General features: G+C 39.1%; 1 protein-coding gene across 1 annotated transcript in view; it reads left to right on the top strand.

Annotated features, from left to right (window-relative positions):
• LOC140139885 (WD repeat-containing protein 76-like) overlaps positions 1 to 21,580 on the top strand; it is a 28,556-nt gene extending 6,976 nt beyond the window's left edge. Inside the window, exons 4-13 of the mRNA XM_072161647.1 lie at positions 1,149 to 1,219; positions 4,042 to 4,162; positions 5,422 to 5,721; positions 8,651 to 8,812; positions 9,479 to 9,609; positions 10,100 to 10,201; positions 11,222 to 11,374; positions 16,465 to 16,527; positions 19,104 to 19,206; positions 20,093 to 21,580. Of these exons, the coding sequence (XP_072017748.1) occupies positions 1,149 to 1,219; positions 4,042 to 4,162; positions 5,422 to 5,721; positions 8,651 to 8,812; positions 9,479 to 9,609; positions 10,100 to 10,201; positions 11,222 to 11,374; positions 16,465 to 16,527; positions 19,104 to 19,206; positions 20,093 to 20,242 (1,356 nt within the window). The 3' untranslated portion in view covers positions 20,243 to 21,580. The remainder of the gene's footprint in view (positions 1 to 1,148; positions 1,220 to 4,041; positions 4,163 to 5,421; positions 5,722 to 8,650; positions 8,813 to 9,478; positions 9,610 to 10,099; positions 10,202 to 11,221; positions 11,375 to 16,464; positions 16,528 to 19,103; positions 19,207 to 20,092) is intronic.
• The last annotated feature ends 3,969 nt before the right edge of the window (positions 21,581 to 25,549 follow it).

The following is a 25,549-nucleotide window of genomic DNA, read 5'->3' as shown; positions in this document are numbered from 1 at the left end:
AACTGGTCGTGGTTTATTTACAATCGATTCATTTAAAATCCCCATAGTAAACATTAATTTTGGCAAGAGTTTTCTCTCTGGAGCGAGGATGCATCCACTGGCTCCAGCGTAATGAAAAGATCTAACATGATTGGTCAATTTAGCTCCGCCGAGAAAAAGTAAGCTACGCGTAGCAGCTCCACGTTGTGGCGGTTACGGCCAGCCATATATTGATCATGCGAAAATCGTAAAACATAGAATAGAAACAGTGTGGCAGGCGCTCAAAATCTCAAATTGTACAATGTATGCTTAGCCTGAGTTGCACGGCCTATCTCGAATAAAATCACCATGCGTAGTTGTTGAAAACGTGAGGATTCATCGTACTATCACGGCAATTTTTAACACGAAGATATAGGGATGATGACGGTGTGTCCCAGAGGTCTTAGGTTGGGCATAAGCCAAATCCTGATAGGGTAAGGGTTGAGAGTTATTAAGGTTGTTCTCTGTTCAGCTTATATTTGGTGAAAATTATTTGGATTTTGTTACTCTGCATGTCAATTAAGTCCCTTAACCCTAATTTACACATGTGTAGGTTCCCAAAAGGGAGCACCAATTAGCACCGAACTGCCTCAAATAAAATTCTATATCAATACACCATGTTATGAGTCTCATTTATTTTCAGTAATTATATTGGGGAACTGTGTTTGGTTAGAATAGGTTTGGGTTATATATATTTTTTTATGTCGAGCATATCAGGCATTAGCAGCTGAAATCTAGGAGATAACGCTGAAGAAACTTCGACCAGGCACAAGTGACCTGGTGAACGAAGGTAGTCTCCGTAGATAGCTGGTGGTCAGGGAATTTTTACAGGACAGTCAAGTGTAGATAACAATCGGGCTTATCACCCTGATCGGAACCGATTGTAACGAGGTCTTTTGTCATGGGTCATCTGCCCCTACATTACCAGATGAGCCATGGGGAGAGGGGAATAATTTTATTGTTGGTCCTGCGGGGAATTGAACCCGGGACCTCTTACACCAAAGCCAAAGACCTTAACCAGTGTGCCACGCTGCTCCATCGCTTTAGGATTAGGGTTATGATTTAGGGTAAGATAATGGTGAGTTTTAGGGCTCAGGACTAAGCCCAAATGTTGTATATTTACATTGCAGGCGAAGGAAGACTTGTCTATTGCCAGTGGAACAGCAGTAAAGAAAACCCCATCAAGAAGAGGTCTCAAAAGGTATTTCAAGGGTCAACAAATTTTATAGTCCATATACCTTCCTCGAGACAGTAAAGTGAAATAAAATTTTGAGATTTTCTGGAACACTGTTAATTTGTGCAAGAATCTGATATGCTAGTTGGATTCCTTGCATCATTTTCTTTCTGAAAATGTATACCTTTGTATACGTCTCATTACATTTAATATATGGTCATTTTCACTGTAAAGGGTGTAACTTTGGATTTTCAACATTTTGATCCGTAGTGTTCTAATAAAGCCACAGAATTCCATGATTTTTGGCCTCCGAAACAAACGGTTCAGCAAGCTTGTGCAAATATAAATAAAAGAGCTCATCCAATCTATTTATCAAAATGTAGCAAAGTAGATCCTCAAGTCACATGTTTTTAAATCATGGAGATATATATCACCGTTTGAAAATGGGACCCAATACAAACTTTCCGTTAACAATTGAAGCCTCCGAAACAAATGAAGCCTCCGAAACAACAATAAGATTAATTATCATCTATGCATATCTAAATTGGTGTGTTTCATACTGATATCTGCATTGTAATTATTACTTGATATGTGCAGAATGTCATAAATTAAATAAATTTTGACATTATGGTTAATGTTTGAAAAATATACTGATACCCAAAAAAGCCTGTTTCGGAGGCTTCACATCTAAAAATGTAAGTACCCCATTGCATCCAATCCTTTTAACTCTATTTAAATGATCAACATACAACACAAAAATGCTATTTAGCAACACCTAGTCACCCTTCATTGTCACTAGTTGTTCAAATTAAATGGCTTTATGTTCCGAGCCATGATAAAATGGTCTAATTTTCGGTCTCTAAGCCCATTTTGAGTGTGCGATTTCATATCTAATGATGCAAGACCCTAGAAAAGTTTTTGATTCTTTAATAATATTGAGTCCCAAAGATTAAGAATATCTAGTTTAAAGAAATCTACCACCTATCCCACATTGCATTTTCTCCCCTTGAAAATGGTTCATTTTGGTCAAAAAATGGGCTCGAGCGATATTGGGGGGCCCCTGTCCGACTATGGGGGTCACAAAAAAGCTTCAAATGTGCCTGAATCTTGCCCTGGGCAACTAACGAATGCAACTACATCAAATATACACTAATATTGGTCTTTATTTAATCACCCTGGGCCTCTAAAAATGACATGTCAAACTTTGAGACTTTTCAGGGGGCCAAGTTTGGGCCCCCGTAAAATATAAACAAAAGCAATGACAGAGCTCGTTGTTTTTTCTTCATCATGTATCACCAGTTTTACCAATCCACCAAAAAAAGAAGGTCATAGGCAGTAGATGTAAGCAGATATAACACATTCAAAGTGCCTTTGCATTTTCTTTAACATAGAAAAGCCCCATTTTTGGCCTTGACGGACGATCTTTGACGAGCCAGAAGTAGAAAATAAAGTGAATTAGAATTTTTCCTTTCGGACTTATCTTAGTTAAACTTGAATGCACCTTTATACCAAATTTGAGCAAAATCTAAGAGGTATGGTGCCAAAATTATTGAACTGGGCTGGAATGACTCAAAACATGGTATAAAATTTAACTTATATCTGTTGACCTACTTTGGAATGGGATTTCACATGTATTCCAGCTTTCATGTCATAATTTTCGGAGGTTATGTAAAATACATTTTTTCTTAGATTTTAATCAAAATGTTATGGAAATGTCAAATTTTTATTAGAAATCAAAAGATTTAAGCCTTGAAACATTATTTTACTGGAATTTAAGTTGCTTCTATGCATGATTTCAGTAAACAGAAACATATTTAAGTGGTTTGAAATTTTGACCCTAAAAATCAAAAGTTACACCCTTTACTGTGAAAATGACCATATCTGAATTACTGATTCAAGGAAGGTATACAGACTATCGCCCAAATTGTGTTTGTACTCATTTTAATGTATTTTTCATGCTGATTCCAAATAATATTCCAAAAAATTTCAATTCTCAAATTTTTGAATGAAAGAAAAATATGAAACTTGTTGTCTGCAATCAACACTTGCATGGAGAGAGTCAGGGGCATAGCCAGCTTTTTTGGTTGGTGGTGTGGGGGGGGGGGCAAATAAAATGTTGTGGGCACAGACGAAAAAAAATGCAGTTGCATCACACAACACATAGAGCTTCGAGCTTCCAAAAAAGGCTTTATTGGGACGATGTGCGTGCGTAGCGTGCAAAAATTTGTATTTTACACTATTTTCACCCATTATCAGGATAGAAAGGGCTTTATCTTTACAATGTGCATGTGTATTTTACACTATTTTGGCCCATGATCGGGTTCCTCCTTTTCTTTTCCTTTGCCCTTTGAGGGGCACTTTTTTCTTTCATTTTTTTGTTAGGGGGGCACTCTGCTTCAAAAAAGTGCTGATTTTCAATGTTTTTACAGAAGAAAGTGGACCTTTTTATTCAGATTAGTGTTTTATCAGGTGCATCACAACTCCCAGGTATGGCTTTGATACTGGCAAAAGTTAATTAGCAAATTACTGTTACTTCTGAGATGCTGACACCGGGTGCTGACATAGATTAATTATAAACAGACGGTGCACCAACTAGTAAAGTCCAGCATCATTTGCATACAAAGAATAGGGACTTTGCCTGTTGGTCAGCTATCTGTATGATATCCCTTTCAATCTATGGTCGAAGCAAGCTGTTAATGGATAGTGTGTTTGCTACAAAGGGGATGGCAGGCTTGGGGACTTGTATTTCAAGTTGTGTATATTCAAAATTCAGCTTAAAAACTTCAAAGTGTAACAATACCATTTAATTCAAAAATCATTTTGGTGTTTTTTATTTTTATTTTTATCAGAGAACCGACACACAAAGAAGTGTTACCAAGGAGACCGAGGTCACTTCGTATTCAGCGCATCGATCCCGGGGGCTCACCACTTCCACCATTACCAGAAGTAGTTCAGCCTGAGAGAAAATATGTAAGAAGAACCGATATACCAGTTTGCCGCTTTAGTTTTCCGCTGTTTGTTTCTGGTTATGTTTTTCTTGGTCTTAGATGTAATTCTCCCCTGTTTTCCTTGAGTCTTTTCAAAATTCGTAACAGATCCAGTAAATCATTTTAGATCCAACTTCTGTCAGTGAAAAATATATCCAGCCCCTTTTTTACGGTTAATAAAAAACATGGTGGATGCTCACAGTGCAATCATCTTGTCTTGATGTTATGTGATCAAAATATTTGGTTTTTGCAATTCTGAGAAATACTGGCATGGGGCTATTCCAGTTAAAATCCATACATCCCCTATAGAAAACATGACCCTATTCATAGACTGTGAAGACTTGACAGTCATGTGTATTGTAATTCTTATAAGTTTCACATTAAAGGAGGATTTCGTGATCCTAGCATCCTCTTTTTATGACATTTTTCAGTAGATATCCACGAAAAAGCTTATTCCCAAAATTTCAGTTGATTCCGATTTTATGCTTTTGCGAGTTTGCATGATTTAGTGTATTACTCTGCTCCATAGGCCACTGTTGTAATTTCGTTCTGGTATACCAGAACAAAATTTGGCGATATTTTTGCTAAACAAATTAATCTGCAAGAAATTTTTGGTTCATAAATATTATGTAGCCAGAGTAAAGTGGAGGGATGAGGCTGTGGATCACGAAATGTGGATCACGAAGTTTTAATCAATTATTATAAAACAATTATAGTTTGCCATGGTAAAAACATATATTCGCCATTGCAATTTATCCCACAATATCTGTAACTCTGACATAGATATTGAATGAGTTTAACGTCAACGTCATGCATGCAGGGAGACTCAGGGCACAACATTCCATTGGTTTGCGACTGATTAATGCAAAGTTTTTAATGCAATTGAGTGGACGAGAGTTGAGTTATTGACCTTTTTTATGGTAAATCGATTCAGTGGCAGGTTTGAAGACTATCTTGTCTTTGTGTTCAGGCGAGACGATCATAGCTTCAAAGGATATGCGACAGATGACCGCCCATGTCTTCATAGTCTATGCCTAAATCTTCTGTACAAGTGGGTGTAGATTTCAAATGGAATTACAGTCAGTTACCCACTCAGGTAACCTCATTTGAAATTCACACTTCCTGTGTGGAAGATCACAAATATGTTTTCCATTATGGGTGTTAGGATTTCAACTGGAATAACCCATTGTTGATAATGTCAATGAAACACTATTGTTTTTTGGTTGTTTTTATATAATTTAGAGGCAGCCCTCTGAGGCCATTGAAATGGTCTCTATGAACGTACCGGAGGAGAGTAGGGAGAAATACTCAACAGCTTTTGTCAAAACAATGAGAGACTTAGCAAAATCTCCCAAACCATCAGTGCCAAAATCTTCTGATCTACAAACATTCTGCAAAGCTTTTCACAAGATGAGGCTTGCACCTGAGAGGGTTGCCAAGGTAACCAAGGATCGCATCTTCTCTGTCGCCATACATCCATCCAAGAGGAAGGTTTTGGCTTGTGCCGGAGACAAATGGGGAAAGATTGGAATGTGGGATGTGGTAAGTATTGATTAATTGATTGATTGGATAGGTAATTGATTGATTGGTTGGTTAAATGATTGATGCTTGGTTGCATGCTTCATTGAATGGTTGATTGATTGATTTAAATGATTGATTTAAAATGATTGACAGATAGACAATGATAGATTGATAAATCACTTGATTATTGATTTAACAAAATTGCATATATGTGACCTGATACCATGAAATGAGCATTAAGTTGCCAGTTGGTAGACTCAAGACACCCTGGCTGACGACTGAGTTGATGTTCTTTGTTTGCCATGCACCTGTACAAACCATTAGTATGTCCTTCGAGAGTGGCCCATTGGGTCCCCATTCACTAAGGACATACAGACATACTAGTGGCTTGAGCTAGGGCATGTAAAAACAACCAACTTGGGACTTAACACTTTTTCATGGTAGCAGGTCACATAATATCTTGAGTTGAGAAATATTTTTAATGCATGATTATTACGAAGGCCGGTCAAAAAGTTCGTAGAACTCGGTATGCTACTTTGTTGCACGGTATTGAATTTGGTCTCATTTGAAAGCTTGTTCCTTCAAAACATGACTGCAAAGAAATTATATTTTTGCATCACTGTATATGGGCAGGACACTCTTCAGAGGAAGCCTACCTCCATGAATTCCAAGGTACTACCAGAAGTGAATACAGGGTCATCATGGAAATTTCGCCCGACGGTGGTGAAAACTCAAATAAACTTTATCAATGTACAGTTGTTGTAAATGGTAATGAAGTCCATGGTATTCAACAGCAACGAAATGGTTCTTAGAGTTCAAGAATGGAATAAGCGTCCTTGAAGATCGTCCAAGGTCCAAAAGACTTGCTGACGTCACCACCAATGATATACGCGCTAGTAAAGTGGCATTGATAATGAATAAAGAGCCAAATAAGAAAGATGAGATAGCCACAAAATATGACAACTCTGATGAATGTGTTTTCAATATTAATCCATTAACATTTGGGTATCCCAGGGTGTATTCTAGATGGGGTCCCGGAATCTTCATGTACAAAATTGAAACCAGTTGACATTTTTAGGTCCACACCTTCTATACATTTAGAATGAGGACCAAGTCAAGTTTAATCTATATGTGGCAAAAGGTGATAAGGCATACATTATTCACTGGAATTATGAGTGAATTTAGTGGAAGCATCTGGAACTCACACCCCTACGAAGATCATCACTCGGTCACCGTAGTGCAAGGTCTTCATCGCTGTTTCTGAGATCCAGGGATAGTCTTGATGACGGATCATTTGCCAAATGAAAGTACAATTATAGGCATATATCATACAATTTTTATAGCAAAATTGAGGCACGCCATCATGTGAAGAAGGTTGATGGTAGGAATGTGGCTGTTCTCGGATTGTGTCCTGTACGCTATTCTTAGTTTGTCAAGCTGCCATTCACGACAGAGGGGTCAGTTAATCAAACTAACCATATTGTGGTTCAGGCATGGCCTTCAGTTAGTGAAACCTATTTTAGAATTTTAAGTCCTACCTTCATAATACCAGGTTTGCTGGTGATCAATGCTGGTGAGCCTTCACTGAAGAGTGGCTCAAGGAGCTATCGGAAGACTTCCATTTTGTTGACATAGAAGGTTTCAAGAAAAATTGCTACGGGTATATTAAGGTATGTATTGACCATGCTCACGGGAGAGATAGAAAGAAATTGGCTAGTACTCTTTCAAGTACCTTGTTCTACGAACTTATTGACCGCCCCTCGTATAATTGCATCATATTATACACTGAGTTATGGGATGAATCTTGTGACATAATGTGACAATTATTGTTGTTCAAAAATAGTGCTTATAATTCAAAGTGTTTGGAGTCGGAATTTGAAGGTTTGACGAACAGGATTTCCAAACTTTTGCCAGAAGACGAGGACTTACACTGAGAGTTTCAGTTGTTATAAAAAATAAAGCTAAGAGCTGCACATACCTAATTAAAATAAAGCCTGTTTACAAATAAGGCGAGAATTGGAATATTTCAGAACTCCCTTGCTTGCTTCATTCATGTTTTTAACCCATGAGAACTCCTGCTGATTGGCCAAAAGGAAGTTGTCATAATATAAATTGGACCAATCAGCAACATTGTTAGAATAATTTCTCCACGCAAAAAAAATGGGGTGAATTATTTGCAAAGCTCCATTCTGATTGGTGATTAAAGGAAAGATATTATGTAATTGACCAATCAGAGGCAATATGTTAGATCGGCAGGTAGTGCTCAAGATAAGTGTTGGTTGGTTTGTGTGACAAACAAATAGTCTCACAGCGTCATCATCCCTATATCTTTGTATCAAAAATTGCCGTGATAGTACGGCGAATCCTCTCGTTTTACAATAGCTACGCATGGCGATTTTGTTCGAGATAGGCCGAGCGACTCAGGCTAAGCATAGTACGACTATCATGTGAGACACGACCAAGTTCTATTCTACAAATTGTAATGATTTGTGCATGCTCTAGTATCCCATATGGTGTTGCTATTACAAGGAAATTCGATTTGTTTTGAGGTAAACCCCAGGTTTTGTTTCCAATACACTAACTTGAAATGCAATACACTAATTAGCGACCATTGCTGTTGGCTCTGGATACATTTTTACAGCATTTTTGGCGTAACAATTTTTAAATCGCAAGTTAAAATTGTGATATATTTAATTTTGAGAATTACAATTATATAAAGGAACACAAAAAGCCCATTCACCTAAAATCCAGGTGCTTGTATTGAATATTCGATCACACATGTAAACTTTCTTTATCTATGTCAACAATAGAATATTGATTTCACCAACGGAGTATGGAGCTATGAAAAAAATATTTATAATACAGGGTGTTGACACTGTGAGTCTTTTACTTTGTAGGTCATACAGTTTAGCAGGTTACAGTTCTCTACTAATTCTTGTTGTTGTTGCAGGAAGCACAAGGTCACAGTGAAGATGGTGTACATTTATTTGAGCCTCACACCAGACCAGTTAACGTCTTACAATTTGCACCGGATAACCTCAATAAGATATACTCAGCAAGCTATGATGGCACTGTTAGATGCGGAGACTTTGTGACGGGAGTTTTTGATGAGGTAAGTTTCCAGTGCTATGATAATCATTCCATTAAGTTGATGGAAATGATCTTTTATCTCAGTTTCAAAATTGCCGCCTGTGGCCCCCATGGACCAGATCGTGTCACACATTATGTTCTTTTGATGATTCAACAAGTATCTTCCACTGAGGGAGAGTGAGTTTAAAATTGAAACTTCCACAGGGGGAGGGTGAATTTCAAATCGAATGAACACATTAGGCAGCACTTTGAATTTTATACACCCTCTGAGAAAGATTCAACCTGAATCTTCCATGCAGAAAGAGGATGAGTTTCAAATTGAACTGCTTATGTGTTCTTTCTATTTGAAATTCATACTCCCCTGTGGAAGATATTTCTTCAATCTTCCACATGGGTAGTGTGGATTTTAAGTGGAATAGCCCATTGCCAGACACCAATGCACTGGAGTCTAACACCCAGGTCCGTAGCCGGGATTTATTTTTTCGAAATTGTGACCTCTTTTGGACTGGGGCGGATTTGGACATTTTTGGAAAAAAAAGGCATAAAAAACCTCTATTTTTTCGCTCACTACACTCGTAAATGAGATTTTTTGGGTCAAGAAAGGGGACTTGTTGGGCCTTTAGCATTTGGGGGGGCTGCACCCTCCCTAGCTACAGGCCTGCTAACACCGTTTCTCCTCTCTTTGCAGGTGTATGCTACTCCAGATGACGACGATATCTGGATAACTGGTTTTGATTTCCTCACACCAGATGGGTCACAGCTCCTGGTCTCACAGAATAATAGACTGGGTTTTCTTGCTGTGGTTGATACCAGGAAAAGGTAAGGAAACATGAGAACACTTCTTCCTTTGAAGGGGGAACAGGGTCTTAGGCAGGATTTGAAAGTTTGTGTGTGTAAATTCAAGAACTTGGGTGTGTATATTTAAGATTTGTGTACAAGTTAATATAGGCTGTGTAGGCAAAAACTGGGTGTGCAAATTTGGGTGTGTAAAACACTCCCTACACAGCTGCCTGCCTAAGCCCTCTAGGATGAATAAAGTAACAATTAGCTGAATGACTGAATGTATGTGCATGATATGGGCAATTGCCATCAACTCAAACAATGTAAAACAAGGTAAAACATGTATTCTCACACTATACCAGCAACTGCAGATAGCAGTCTAACAACAGTGGACCATCTAACCATGTTCATGTACTAGACAATAACTTAACATTTTCTATGTTATTAATATTTAAAAAAAGTATCATTGAGATTAACAACTAAGTCAGTGTGGCAAATATATTCATTTATCTTCTGTGGTCTTTTTCAGGTCCAATCCTAAGCAGGTCTTTGAAGTTCATGACAGGAATGTGAAGACAGTATGCGTCCACCCTGTGAAGAAACATTACTTTGTTACAGCAAGTAGTGATAGGTATGTAGAATTATCTGTGGTCCACCCTGTGAAGACACATTACTTTGTTACAGCAAGTAGTGATAGGTATGTAGAATTATCTGTGGTCCACCCTGTGAAGAAACATTACTTTGTTACAGCAAGTAGTGATAGGTATGTACAATTATCTGTGGTCCACCCTGTGAAGAAACATTACTTTGTTACAGCAAGTAGTGATAGGTATGTAGAATTATCTGTGGTCCACCCTGTGAAGAAACATTACTTTGTTACAGCAAGTAGTGATAGGTATATAGAATTATCTGTGGTCCACCCTGTGAAGAAACATTACTTTGTTACAGCAAGTAGTGATAGGTATGTAGAATTATCTGTGGTCCACCCTGTGAAGAAACATTACTTTGTTACAGCAAGTAGTGATAGGTATGTAGAATTATCTGTATGTCTGTCTGTTACATTTACAACAGGCCAGTCGTGTCCTTTGAGAGAAATATATAACTTTTCTTCTTCAAATTATGACTCAACACTCCAGGTGAAGAAAGGCAAGTCAGGTAGGGCTCTTTTTGAAATTCCCTTACACAGGAAGGTGTGCACCATCCTGCAGCTTTCCTGTGCTAGCCTTCTTTTGTTAAAATCCTGTGTGATTATAACACTGCAATTAGCCACTTAAATTAGGAGCGCGCTTTCCTGGGTTGTGCGATGAGCCGTAGTCAGAGTAAATCTTCCCATTCGTCATGGACCACTACAAAAGGCAGGGTGTATCACTGATGCATATAATCCATCCGTTTTATGACCGAGCTTTCCTGAGGCGCGCGCTTAGCGAGGGGAATCCTGCCTTCTTTCTGTGTGAAAACGTGGTAGGGTGTGTGTGCAATGCTCTGATGTCTGGAAATGTCATAAAAAGATCATGAAATATGATAAGATTTCTTTGCCCAACTACTGCACAAAAAGTAATTGCACAGACTTACAGTTAATAAATAATTTGATCAGAAAATGAATATTTCAAACTCGCTTACCTTAATTTCATTCCATTTTTCCTGTCATTAGAACTGTTGCATTATGGGATATGCGTAACATGAAGGAGAATGGCAGGAGCAAACCAATCGTCAGTCTTCCTCACTTCAAAGTCGTCTCGTCAGCTTATTTCTCGCCAATCACAGGAAGCAAAATACTCACAACATCAGGTGATGACAAGATAAGGTCAGTGCATAATTATTGATTACATCATGGGCTGTGGGAGGGGACCCATGCATCAGTGAAGAAGCGTCATAGGGGCACGGGGGGGGCATGCCCTCCAATCGATTGCAAAATTTATAAAATCCCATAGGAAAAGTGCCAAAAAACTGCTTGTGCCATCCAACCCCCCCCATCAGACCCGCTGCCCCCAATCATGGTCGCTGCACCCCCCCTAATATGATGACCCACACTACGTCACTGCCATGCATGAAGATTATTGGTGCTAGATAAGACAAAAAGTTTTTGCACAAAATTTGTGATGTAGCTCATATGTCATGCTCATGACCAGGGGTCCGATGTCACCGTAGTTTGGAAATCAAGAAAGCTAGCTAGAGAAAATCACAGGTAACATGATATTCTGTCCTTTTTTAAATTTTAGGTTCAATGCACAGCTCAGTGGTTATAAGTGACCAGGCTTATGATCTTAAGGGGGTACTACACCCCTGCCCAATTTTGTGCCTATTTTTGCATTTTTCTCAAAAATTATAGAGCATTGGTGACAAGTAAGATGTATATTATAGGGGCAAGGACTACAACTACTGCAATGGAAATTTTATTTTAGCACAGACAACACTTAGTGGAGTTACAGCCAAAAATGAGGGAAAACCAATATTTGATCAATAAATCAATAACTACTTGCCTTGAGTTGCTGAATTTTCATTGCAGTAGTTGTAGTCCTTGCCCCTATAGGTGAAGAGAGAATGGCCAAAAACTGCTCTAAAAAAGGGGGAACTGGCAACTACCGTCCTACCAGCTAATTTTAGTATTTTTGTAAAGTATGGGTCCTCACCATCTCCCAGATATAAAATTGCCCAAAATATCTGTGGGGGAACATGCTGGAATGACGTCATCAAAATGGCCGCCCAAAATTACAAATTCTAGCACACCATACTGGAAATGGCTTTATTTCATTAGTTTTTGAAACATTTTGAGTTACTTAAAGTTCGAATATGTTATATAATCAATTTGTAAACATACCTTACTTATCTAGAATTAATCTAGACACATAGGAACATCAGAAATGATAGAGGGCGCTTTCAATATGGCCGCCAATTAGCCAATTATGAAGTTCACATGATTTAAACAGATAAAACATGGCAAAACTTACTCCCTTTTACTTAATATGATATTTATATACTTTGCAGATGTTTGGTATATGGTATAATGCTCTATTTATCCCATATAAACTATTTCAATTTGCACATTATATTATTTATTAACCAATATCTGAGTGCGGGATAATTAAAATATTTAGCTTAACTATTATTTGGATGATAACGGCAATATACATACTTAAAAACTGTAATACGCACTATTTACAATTAAAGTTGCAAACTAATAAAATACAACAAGGTTGCCAGACAGACACCCCCCCCCCACTCCTCACCCCCACCCCATACACCCCACTCACTCATATCCCCTATACACATTCACGTATAATCCAAACGGAACGGATACATTTCTTTAAAAGGGCATATCTTCAAGTTATTAGCCGAAATAATTGTTTCGGTTTATTTAAGCTAACGGGTAAAGGCTGCATTATATACCAACATATACTTGATCAACTTTTCTGAAATAGGAGAAAAAGAGGGCGCAATGAGGGGCCTCTTTGTTATTGGGACACACTGTACATGCATTTGCGGTCGTTTGCAGACCTCCAGAAACCAAGGACGGTCTCACATTGCAGAGTGGTCCTCGGTTTGAATGTGAAGTGCGAGTGTGTGTGTCCCCGTTTGCTGGCAAACACCTATACACCCCATACACAACCACTACACACAACCGCGTGCAGCTTTTTACAGTTGCGTTGTAAAATCTTTCTAGCTAAGAAAGCTGGATGAAATTGCTGAGACTGACCAGATGGGGAATAACGAACATTACGGGCATATGAAGCGACATGGGAGTGGATTCCACCATCATTAAGGATACCAAGAGTGATAGTGCCATCATTTGCCTGACAATAAGGGGATCTGATGTGCTTCGATGGACATGCCACCTTCTTGATCAATATAGTGGTACAATGCAACTTCGCAGTGGCACAAAGTCAACCACAACAAAGTCACATGAACAAACAAAACCAGCAATGATGACAAAGGATGAAGCCCATACCCAGCAAATGCTTAAGCATATGGGGCATATGGGAGATAACAGGACAGATCCATTCGACGTAGAGTCACAACCTGAATTACTAGTCGATTTAGGCAGTGGTCTAGTAGCTATTTTTGAAATCAGCAATTCCCTGTTGAATGCTGTGGATAAAGGGCGAATGATGATGAGTGACTTATGACTCATGAATGTTTAACATAATATACAGAACTTCCAAGACGTTGCAGAAGCCTTCCGCAAGAACATTACAAAGTTGCTTGAAACTGCACAAGAGGTACATGTTGTATTTGACCGCTATGATGAGGAAACATCGCCAAAAGGTGAAAGAGGGCCAGCAGACAAGGACAACGGCAAACACAAGTATCCGGTTGAAGGGGCTCGACCACTTCCATATGGAAATCATTTATGGGATTGTCATCCAACAAGTCACAAATGGCAAATGGTTAGGCTACACATCTGCTCTTACAACCAAATGTGTGATATCTGCAGATTTGGTTGAAGTTTAAAAGTTGTTTTCCCCACATGAGCTCCATTCAATGGACTTTGACAAGAAAATGAATTCCATGAATGCAATTGGAGGGATAATCATTCAATCACCAGACACTGATGTAATGGTTCTATTAGTACATTACATGCCACGGATGCGAGCAGTGCTTGAAATTTGGATGCAGACTGGAAGGATTACTAAAACCATTAACCAGCGGAGAATGATTCCCATTCACATTGCTATTGTCAAAGTGTCAACAGTTTGTGGTGTATTACCTGCATTCTACTTTCTCACTGGCTACGACACAGTGTCGCCATTTTTTGGCGTGAGGCAAGAAGAAACTGATGCAGACAGAAACAACAAGATTCAGACCCTGCGCATCAACAGGCATTGAACGGGGAAGCTCATAATTTGCTAAGTGGCGGCCATATTGAAGGCGCCCTCTATCATTTATAATGTTACAATGTGTCTAGATCAACTGTAGATAAGTAGATAATTTTACGAATTGGATATATGTTTGACAAACTAATGAAATAAAGTCATTTCCAGTATGGTGTGCTAAAATTTGAAATTTTTATGGCCATTTTGATGACGCATTTGTTATAAAACAACATCCGTGGCCAGTAAAATAGTTCGTTTGGGGGAAATAGAGCATTATACTACCTGACAAACATCTGCAGTATATATCAATGTTAGTTTAATTTAAAAGATCGTTTTTGTCATGTTTTGTTCTAAATAAATCATGTAAAATTAATAATTGGCTAATTGGCAGCCATATTGAAAGCGCCTCTATCATTTCTAATGTTCCAATGTGTCTAGATCAACTGTAGGTAAGTAAATAATGTTTACTGAAGTAAATATATAACATATCTGACCTTAAGTAACTCAAATGTTTGATAAACTAATGAAATAAGGTCATTTCCAGTATGGTGTGCTAAAATTTGGGCGCCATTTTGATGACGCTCATTTCAGCATGTTCCCCACAGATATTTTGGGCAATTTTATATCTGGGAGATGGTAAGGACCCATACTTTCCAAAAATACCAAAATTAGCTGGTAGGACGGTAGTTGCCACTTCACCCCTAAAATGAGTCTCAATCTGCTGGCCTACTATAATATACATATCTTAATTGTCACCAATGCGCTATAATTTTTGAGAAAAATGCAAAAATAGGCACAAAATTGGCTAGGGGTGTAGTACCCCCTTAAGGTTCTAGTAACATGGAACCTCAGGCTATACACCACTTGACATCATTGTTTATCAACAAAGGCTAGGGACTGGTCTATCGATATGCTTGAAAGAACCGCTACCCTGTTCAATGGTTTTCGTGTACTATATGAAATGTGGTGGGCGATTTAAAATGCACATGCCCTGAGCAAACTATGATGTGTATGCACACTGCAAGAACATTGAAAATTACCATAATTCGTGCGCATATTGCCGGGCAATGAGGTCACATGTCAAGTGTTCTAAACTTTTTGCTTCACAGATCAAAATGGGTACAGACATATGCTGGGAAGCTAACAGAATCGTTGTGTGGGAGGAATGGGATATTCCAATTGAAAACCATACACTGCCTATGGAAGACATGATCTTATTCTCCCGCATAGGGAGTGTGAATTTCAAATAGGGTTACCTATATAAGCGACTCCATTTGACATCTACACCCTCTGTGTATGGGAGATTAAGGTCATGTCTTTTATAGGGGGGGTGTATGAAATTTCAACTCGAATAGCCCAATAGCAAACTCTGAGCAACATTGGGCTATTCCAGATGAAATCCACACTACCCCTGTGGAAAATTTTGGAAATATCTTCTGTAGGGGGTGTATGTTTTTCAAATGTAATTGGTCAGGGTTATTAATTTTGAATCACATACTCCCCTGTATTATGGATTAACCTATATCTTCCACAACTGGAGTTAGTATTTCAAATGGAAGTTACCCAGTTGGCTATTGTATTCAAAACTCATACTCCCTCTGTTTAAGACTTTAGCTAAGGGTCTGTTGCTATTCAGTAGCGAGCCAGGAGTGTGCTAGCACTGTGACCAAAAAGTGAGTTGGTAGTCGGGAGTTGACAGTTAACCATGTAGGTGTTAACAAGTCTTAAAAATGGCATGATTTCCATAGGCAGAAGAAGTAACACTGAGAACTCGTCTTATTAAACACTAAGGCTCGGGCCAAGATGATCTGCGTATTGTTCTTGAGCGCCCACAGAAATAAAGTAGTGGTACATCGACAGTCTTAATTAAAATATGTTGTCTCATCGCCTTTCGATTGTGTGTTTCTCCAGATCAAGAAGAACTCGGACCCAAAAGGGATGTAGGCCCCGTTCGCGTATTTCTAATAAACATACTTCCCCACGACTGGTGAATTCCTACACTATCCTTTAAGTTCAATGTAAATGGTAAAATCACTATTGTTTTACCTAATATAATTATTTATAATGACTCTTTTAATTGCAGGATATTCACCTGTACCGAAAGCGGTGATGTACTGAAAGGCGCCCAGATCTTGTCAACAGTAAAGTAAGTTATTTATTCTTTCCTCGAGTAGGCCAAGGAAAAAGAAGAAAAAAAATTGTCCTTGACCATTTGAACCTGGGACCCCTGGGTATCTATATTAGAAATTTCAATTGAATGAACACAGCTTTTAACAGCCGTGCACGATCCAACCACAATCGTATATCGCATATTTCAAACAACAATCCGAACGCACTACCTTAAATACAATAATAATTATTATAATACTAACCAATCACGAGTGAGTTGTCATGGTTGGAATCACTTCCGCATTATGCATGCACAGTCGCACACACTGGCGTACATAGCGCAGTGTATGCGAAAAATTGCCACACTATGTTGGACACTATTATTGGAAAGCAAGAGCCATGCGGACTACCAAGTTGGGTATCAGATGCAACCATCAGACTTAAACTTGAAAGGATGAGGCCAAAAGCGGTACTCCATTTCAAAGTCTCATCAATCTAGAGAAAGATGGAGAAACTTGAACACCAGCCTTAACAACTCCTATAAATCTGATGAGCTTGCTACCCTCAATAAGCAGGTGGAAGACCTGAAGCTGGCCGACGAGATGGGGAATTATACCACCACCTGGAAAATTATACACTCGCTTTCTGGGAAGAACTCAAGGAAAGGGGTGAAAGTCAAAAAGAGAGATGGATCAGCTCCAACCAGTGACCATGAACTGCTTGAGGAATGGAAGGAATATTTTAGCTCACTCCTTAACAACGACAGTGGCACAGCAGCTTCAGAACTTCCTGCACCAGCTGTTGAAGATCTTCCTATTATCACTGAGCCCCCAACTCGTGAAGAAGTAGTCAAAGCAATAGCAGCCATGAAGACCAACAAGGCAGCAGGATTGGACTGTGCTATAACTGCAGAAGCACTTCAGGGAGGAGGGATAGCATGATTGATATGATTCTCGAATTCTGTATGGAAGTATTCTCAACGCTGACACCACCACGTCAATGGGTTACTTAATGTAATCATTCCTCTACCAAAGAAAGGTGACCTCTCTCTCATGACAAACTACCGTGGTATTTCGCTTATGTCCATTGCCGCAAAAGTGTACAACAAGATCCTTCTGAACAGGATCCGACCCCACATTGATCCTTTACTGAGAAGCAACCAGGCTGGCTTTAGATCTGGTCGCAGCTGTGCTCAGCAAATACACATTTTGAGGAGGATCATGGAAGGCTTCAAGGAGTACCAACTTCCCTTAACAGTCACTTTTGTGGACTTCAAAAAGCCTTCGACTCCATCAACAGGTCCGTCATGTTTTCAGTGCTGCGGCATTATGGAATACCAAAGGTTGTGGTCAATGCCATCCAGGTGCTCTACAAAGACTCCAATAGTGCCGTTATGGTAGATGGCAGTATCTCAGAGCCTTTCCAAGTAACAACTGGAGTGCTTCAGGGTGATGTGTTGGCACCATTCCTGTTTATTATCCTGGTAGACTACCTTCTGATGAAATCAACTTCTGGAATTGACGCTGGAATTGTTATCTACCCACGTCGGTCAAGCAGGTATCCTGCCAAGATGCTGAATGACCTGGATTTTGCTGATGATATTGCCCTGCTGGAATCTTCCATAGACCGGGCCCAGTCACAGCTTACTAGGACTGCAACTGCAGCAGCAGATCTAGGCCTTGTAATCAGCGCACCTAAGACAGAATATATGACTGCAAACTGTAACGCCCAACCAGCACTTGAAGTCTATGGTAGTACCATCAACCATGTCACAGACTTCAGGTATTTGGGTTCCAAGATGGGCTCTAGTGTTGGAGACCTAAAAGAAGAAAAGCACTAGCCTGGGCAGCTTTCTGGAAACTGGAACGCCTTTGGAGAAGCCCGTCCCTGCCAATCGAAACAAAAATCAAGCTGTTTCAGACAACGTGTGTTACTGTCTTTCTGTACGGGTGCGAGTCATGGGTAATTACCAAGGACATGGAAAACAAGATCAATGCATTTGCAACATCTTGCTACAGAGTCATGTTAAACATCAAGCGTGTGGATCGGATTCCAAACGAAACCATCTACAACCTGACCAACACCACTCCACTGGTTGCCAGAGTCAAGATTCATCAACTCAAATTTCTCTGCCATATACTGCGTCTTGAAGATGGCGAGCCTGTGAAAGAATATGCGCTTTATATTCCACCACATGGGAAGAGGAAACCGGGACGGCCGCGCACACTGTACTTACAGTATGTCCAGCACCTCCTGGGAGATACTGAAGGGATGCTGCAGCCAAACAAAATTGTTTCGCTTGCCCAAGATCGCATTAGTTGGAGAAAGCTTGTGAGTCGCCTGCTCCGCAGCCGACTGATGATGATGTTGGACTGAAGCAGTGTATTTCATATTCTGCCCAGCAGCGTGTCCGACTGAAGGGCGATCCCATGATTTTCAGTATTTGTAACATATTTTAGTTTACAAACAAAAATAATGATATCTATCATCCTATGTACATACTAGAAAAATACTGGTTTTATATAGTTGTGAGAATACTGATATTAAGAAGTGTAAGGTTTGCATGCAGGTCTGTGATTCAATCTTTCTCTACTTTGATTGCATACTTTTCAGACATAACAACTTTACAGGCAGATGGTTGACCAATTTCCGTGCAACATGGCATCCGGCCAGAGAAGATGTCTTTGTCAGTGGAAGCATGGCCAGGCCTCGAAAGGTAACAATTTATCATTTAAAAAAGTCATCATGAGCCTCATGGAAGAACATAGAATATCTTAAAACATCCACTGAATATGGAACATAAACAAAAAAAGAAATTAAAGAAAAATCTCTAGATGAAAAACTACTAAATAAAGGGTTTGTTCTTGCCTGATGTAACTGAAACACCAAGAAATAATGTTCAGAGATGTAATGCCACCAAGGTCATGTGATGTCCTAGATCCCAAGAAATGTAGTGAATTGGTCATTATGTGTTTTATGCTTTAAGCACTACTACATATGATTAAAAGATAAGTATCTAAAAAAAAACTGGGAGCAAGTAATAGTTGTGCACTGCATGTGGTTCAGCCCTCGAATTAACCCACGGCACCCATGGCATTTTGCCGTGGGTGCCCATCTCCACTGCCGTAATGCCCTCAAAATATGTCCTTTACCCAAGGCAGTCACTTGCCGTGCCCTCTAATGAAGTTGCCGTCGGTGCCCCAGCCCTGCCCCTTCATGATAAAATCTTCTATCTATGTTTGTGTGTGTTTTCTTCACTTTTGAGAAATTGCCTTGGTGCCCTTCTCAAATTCTCAACAGTTGCTATGATACCCTCTTGAAATATTACAAACTGCCGTGCTGCCTTGCCTTTTCAGTGAAAATCCAAGGCAATTATCAACTTGCCCTAAAAGTTGCCGTGCCCCTTCAGATCCTTAATTCGAGGGCTGATGTGGTTATTCGTTTCTTTCAACTTCCCTTGACAACTGTTGGTGTTTTCCTTCAATCTAACAATATGGATACAAAATGTTTCCCCAAAGTGCCGTCTCCCCTCCCATCAAAAATTACAAAATAAAAGCCATGTGTTAAAATTGTTGCCATTTTTCACTGATCTTTCCTTTCAGATCGAGATATTTGACGATCATGGCCGCATCGTGCACAACTTCTTGGATGAAGAATCATTGGGGTCCGTGTGCTCTATCAATGCCTTCCATCCCACTCGCGACATCTTAGTAGGCGGCAACTCTAGCGGAAGACTCCATGTCTTTATGTGAGCTGATAGCATTCCATCTGCTAACAATGCCTTCTCTCTGATTTGGGACATCTTGGTTGGAGGTAATTGAAGCGGAAGGCTCTATGTCTTTATTTGAACTGGTAGCATTCTATCTGCTAACAATGTTGTGCTTGGAGTGAAGACTGTTCTTACATGAACTGGTTGAGGTCTTTATTCTGGCCTAGTATTTAACTTTGATAGCAGTTGATTGTATTTATGTGAGCTGTTTGATGCCTACCTTCTGGTGCAAAAATGAGCTGATAGCATCTATCCACATACAATGTTGTGTTTGGAGTAAAGACTGTTTTTACGTGAACTGGTTGAGTCTTTGACATGGCAGAAACTTTGATTGGAATTAACCATTTTTAATGAGCTGGTAGATGTATGCCATAAAAAAAAAACTATTGGTGCGTAGATTGAATCTCCGACATTTGCTTAAAAGTTACCTTTTTCAGAGTCATTGAGCAGCGACGTAGCTTGCGACACCATCACGGCGTCTTCATTCAGTGTAGTGATGTTTTGAAAAAGGTAACTTTTTAAGCAAAAGATAGATATTGTTGGTGTCTATGGTTTTACACCTAATGCCATATGAAGCCAATTTTGGGTTTTGCAACAACCTTTTATCTCTAAAACTTATGGAGATAATTTTCTTAATCTTTGTGGAGACACAAAACAATACTCCATATCGTCACTGGGCGGGAAAAACCTCATGTACTTTTGGCATTTGAACATGGATAAAGCCTTGTAAGTGTAGACTTTACATGTGACACGATCTGCTCCATGGGGGCCAAAGGCGGCAAATTTGAAACTGAGATAAAAGTAAAAATGTGCAGTAAAAAAACAATAAAATACATAAGAAAATAGGCATTAAAAAACTTTATAACTTTGGAACCGAGTATGCTAGACCTTTGGTATTTTCAGTAAATGATAGCCTATTGTATACACTCAATTTTCAAAAATGCCTCCTTTGGCCCCCATGGTCCAGATTGTGTCACATATTGAATGGTTTGCTTCATCCATGTTCAAGTACATATGTGACCATCCAGCACAACTGAGCCCTGAAGTCGCCAATCATCATTTTTGAGATATTCAACCAAAATATTCTGCTTGAAATTAGCTTTAAAATGATGTATATCATGTCTATAGTACTTGACATTTAAGTAGTGAAAATCAATAAAACAGTCAATAAATCCTATGTTTCCTATTGTTTATTGTTAAGTTCAATGGAGCATATCTCAATAGTGGCACTGGCGACATCCGGGCTCAGTTGTGGAGGATGGTCACATATGAGGTTTTTCCCACCCAGTGAATGATGCACCACAGGGCATTAGAAATAAACGCATCCCAAAAAGAAAGGATCCAGTTTGATTTTGGTCCATAAATCAAAGATGGGGTCTTAAATCAATACCTACTAAAAGTATGGTACAGATGAATTTATTCCGCACAGTTTGGTACCTCGTTTGTCCAAATCGATGCAGAATTCATGACACAGTGACCTTTTAAATGTAATCACCTCAATTTTAAAAGTTGCAGTAATCGCTATTGATGTGGTTTTCCTGCTTCTCAAGATTCTTCATAAAGGTGCACAATAACAGAGACGGTATAAGACTGTTTGACTTCACTTCATGTGTTTTATTCAATACAGATGCTCTTTTACTCCTTCCTCAATATTTTACTCTTCACAGTCAATAATCAATATCTGGTATGTCCTCCTGCTGCATCAATGACTGCCAAACAGACATCTGCGGCGCATGCTTTTAGCGAGACGTCTGATGCGCCCTGGCCTTGATCTATCGCTGCCCATATTGAGCATGTTGAGTAGCAGGACCAAATCAATAGAAATTTACTGCAACTTTTAAAATTGAGGCGATTGCATTCAAAAGATCATTGTGTCATCAATTCTGCATCGATTTAGACAAATGAGGTATCAAAATGTGCGGAATGAATTTATCGGTAACATACTTTTGGTAGGTCTTGATTTAAGACCCCATCTTTGACTTATGGACCAAAATCAAACTGGATACTTTCTTTTGGGATGCGTTAGCTTTAAATTGATTGCAATGATAAAGTAAAGGTCTCAGGGGCCTACACTGTGGAGTTATTATAATGTATGGTACCATTGGGTATGCTCTGTGGAGCCAATTACGGGTTCAGGTACAACCTTATGGAGATGTGTTTGCTCCATAAGGAAAAAAGTGTGTGTGTGATTTCCATCAAGTATGGACCATGGAGTTTACTCCTTCCGTCCGACTTCCGATGTACTGGTTGGTGAAAGCTTGAGTATTGAATGTCTGAATGGGAATACAACCATCTTAAGTTGGTGAAAACTTCAAACACCTCAATCCAAACTACAAGTGTGTTTCAGTCAGTAACCATGCTAAAGTTTGTTCGGCTTATATAAGGCTGAAATTATTAGGCTTTTGTTAAAAAAATCTGGAAATTTACTAAAATTTGGTTACAAGTAGATCCCAAATATTCCTTGCATCATAAGGATTCAGAGTTTGACCTATCTACGACTTATTGTTCCTTAGTTATGAGCAGAAAGGTTGAATGTCCATCTACAAATATGTATCCCTCTAAATGAGGTGTTTTTTTGACGAAATAGGTGAAAAGCAGACACCCTCCACAGAAATATTACAATTGAGATTGGTGTTTGTGAATACATGTGAAAAATGTAATATAGTTGCATAAACTAATAATAATAATAATATTTAATTCTTATATAGCGCAATTACATCAAAAGAACTCAATGCTTTACAAAACATGGAATTAAAAAAAGCACATACATCCAAATTATGTTTTAGCGGAGGGTGTCTTCCTTTCATCTCTTTCATCAAATTTTATGTCATCTCATTTAGAGGTATTGCAGATGGAATTCGGTGGTAGTCATTCATATCACAAACCAATCAAATTTCTTCAAAAGAAAAATAGTATTTATTAGGATACAGAATGACCTTTTAATGTTTAATATAAGCCTTGCCCTGGCCTAGTGTATTTGAAAAGTTGGCCTGAAGAATTCTGTGGCAGCAATGAGTTGATAAACTTGGTCCCAAGCCACAAATTCCTATTACAAGAGCCCAAACAAAGAGCTCTAGCATCTGTTGTTTACATACAACATTTGTAAGTTTCTGTTTTCACTAAACATCATTGCTGCTTGCACTTTCTGTTTGGAGACCTTTATTTGGAGAACCTTAATATCTCATGCTAGTTATATTTTTGTTATAATCAGTAGATCAATGTATTATATTAGTTTCATTCATACAATTAGCCAAACCATTTATGTGTACTAAGTATTATTTGTATCTTGTCTTTTCAGTAGTTATGAGAGTAGATCAGAGGAGAGAGAAAACAGAGAGCGTACCACCAGTCAAAGTCAGCATGTATTGTATACGGCGAGTTCTCGCATATTCATGAGGGCCGATTGTTCGATCGTGCCATGTCAAACAATCACGCCAGCGCTGCATGCCTTCGCTGTTATGCGTGCTTTTGCGATGCCGATAGACCATGAAAATACGCGTAATTGGCGTAGCAGTCTCACCTGTCGCATATCATGGAACAATCGGCCCTCATTATCGGATGATGGAGAGACTTTGACTGGTGGTACGCAGGGCCGGATTTACCATAGGGCCAGATGGGCCCGGGCCCAGGGCCCCAAAATTTTGGGGGCCCCCAAATTTGCCCTGTGCAGTGTGCATCTTCCAGTTTAGCCAAAAAACACCATGTTAGGGTACAAAAAATGCAAAATTTTGCGAGCTTCGCGCGCACTGGTCCATTATCACTAATTATATAGCAAATTTCAACTTCAATTTGGGTAAAATAGTCTAAAATTTAATTTTTTTGCGCGCTTCGCGTGCAATTATCCTAGTAAAATCTAAACACTTGGCAACTTGAGAGCACATGCCTTCTTCATGATTCGTTTGGGGGCTCCAAATTTTGGCCTGGCCCAGGGCCCCCAAAAAGGTAAATCCGGCCCTGGTGGTACGGGCTGTTTTCTCTCTTCTCTGTGGAGTAGATACTTCAAGTAATCATACATGTACTGTGTACAATTATATCACATAAGGGACAATGGTTCTCTTTTTTTTTTACAATATGTAGTGCGAATGCGATCAAGCAAAACCAGTCCGAAGTTGGACACTTTCAATTTTCAGTTTTCTACATGATTATATGAGGCATTTGCAAAGCTGGATTTTGCAGAAAACCCCATAGAAATTCAACATTTAGTTCCAAAGATATGAACAGTTGAAGTGTTTCCAAAACAAAAGACGGCAAAAGAAATTATTTCCTTTGTTTGACTGTATCTGAAAACAATATTTCCGAATCCCGAATTGATTTCGCTTGATCACATCATATGTATGATTATAAACAAAAAAATAACAGAGCAAGCAGATAATGCAATTTTTACTTACGATGGCAAAAGAAAAGATCTTACCCAGCCGTTATAGATATGCCTACATGTATAATATATGAGTTTAAACCCATTAAAGGGGGGTAACCCTATTGGTTTTGGATATGGATTGTCTTTAAAATTACATAATAATATCAAATATCGCCCCCTTTATGCTGCTTTGTGAAAAAACGAGAGCATTTTCGGCGTAAATGTGAATAAATAGCCAAATTTGCAATCCAATACCTTGGTATACGTGAATTGCATTCTGGGTAGGCAAGCAACAACAACCATTTCCGTGCGTATGACGAATTTAATGCTGACATGCTGTACAATCAATGCCCGGCCCGTATTGAACGAAAAATATTTGTTTTTTTCGTACGCTTTCAGAAAAAAAGGAAACAAAATATATTTCCCTTGCAATATGTACATTTCAAATGAATATAAAAAGTTTGGGTTAAAATGGAGAGGAAAAAAACTTTCCTACACCGGATTTTGAACCGATTACCTCTCGGTAGAATCATGAAGCGCTAGCTAACCGACTGAGCTAATCGGCCCGCTGCCTCCATCGTGGAAATGTTATAATTAAATACGGCACACCGTCTAGACGCGTCTCCTCAGCAGTTAGTGTGGTTCGCTTTTTTCACAGAATGTGTATGACGCAAAACCAAAGTAGCTGTTGAGGCGACTGATATTACGAGCTATTTCGTTCATAATTCCCGGCCCAGAAATCCAAAGTATTTACCATTGTTTACAAACTGGTATACCTGTAAAAGCCGCTGTGTTTCATGATTTCTCCGAAATACATCGACTTGGAGCGCCAAATTTCAGGATAGTAATGAGAAAAATAGTATCTATTATGTGATACCAAAACCTCATCAACAATGAAAAAAAAATCGGGGATGATGCTGTCGATCGGGTTAC

The sequence above is a fragment of the Amphiura filiformis genome, chromosome 18 (assembly GCF_039555335.1).
Source record: "Amphiura filiformis chromosome 18, Afil_fr2py, whole genome shotgun sequence".
In the NCBI taxonomy this organism is placed as follows: Eukaryota; Metazoa; Echinodermata; class Ophiuroidea; order Amphilepidida; family Amphiuridae; genus Amphiura; species Amphiura filiformis.
Note: the sequence above shows the minus strand (reverse complement) of the source record. Positions and strands in the feature narration are given on the sequence as shown.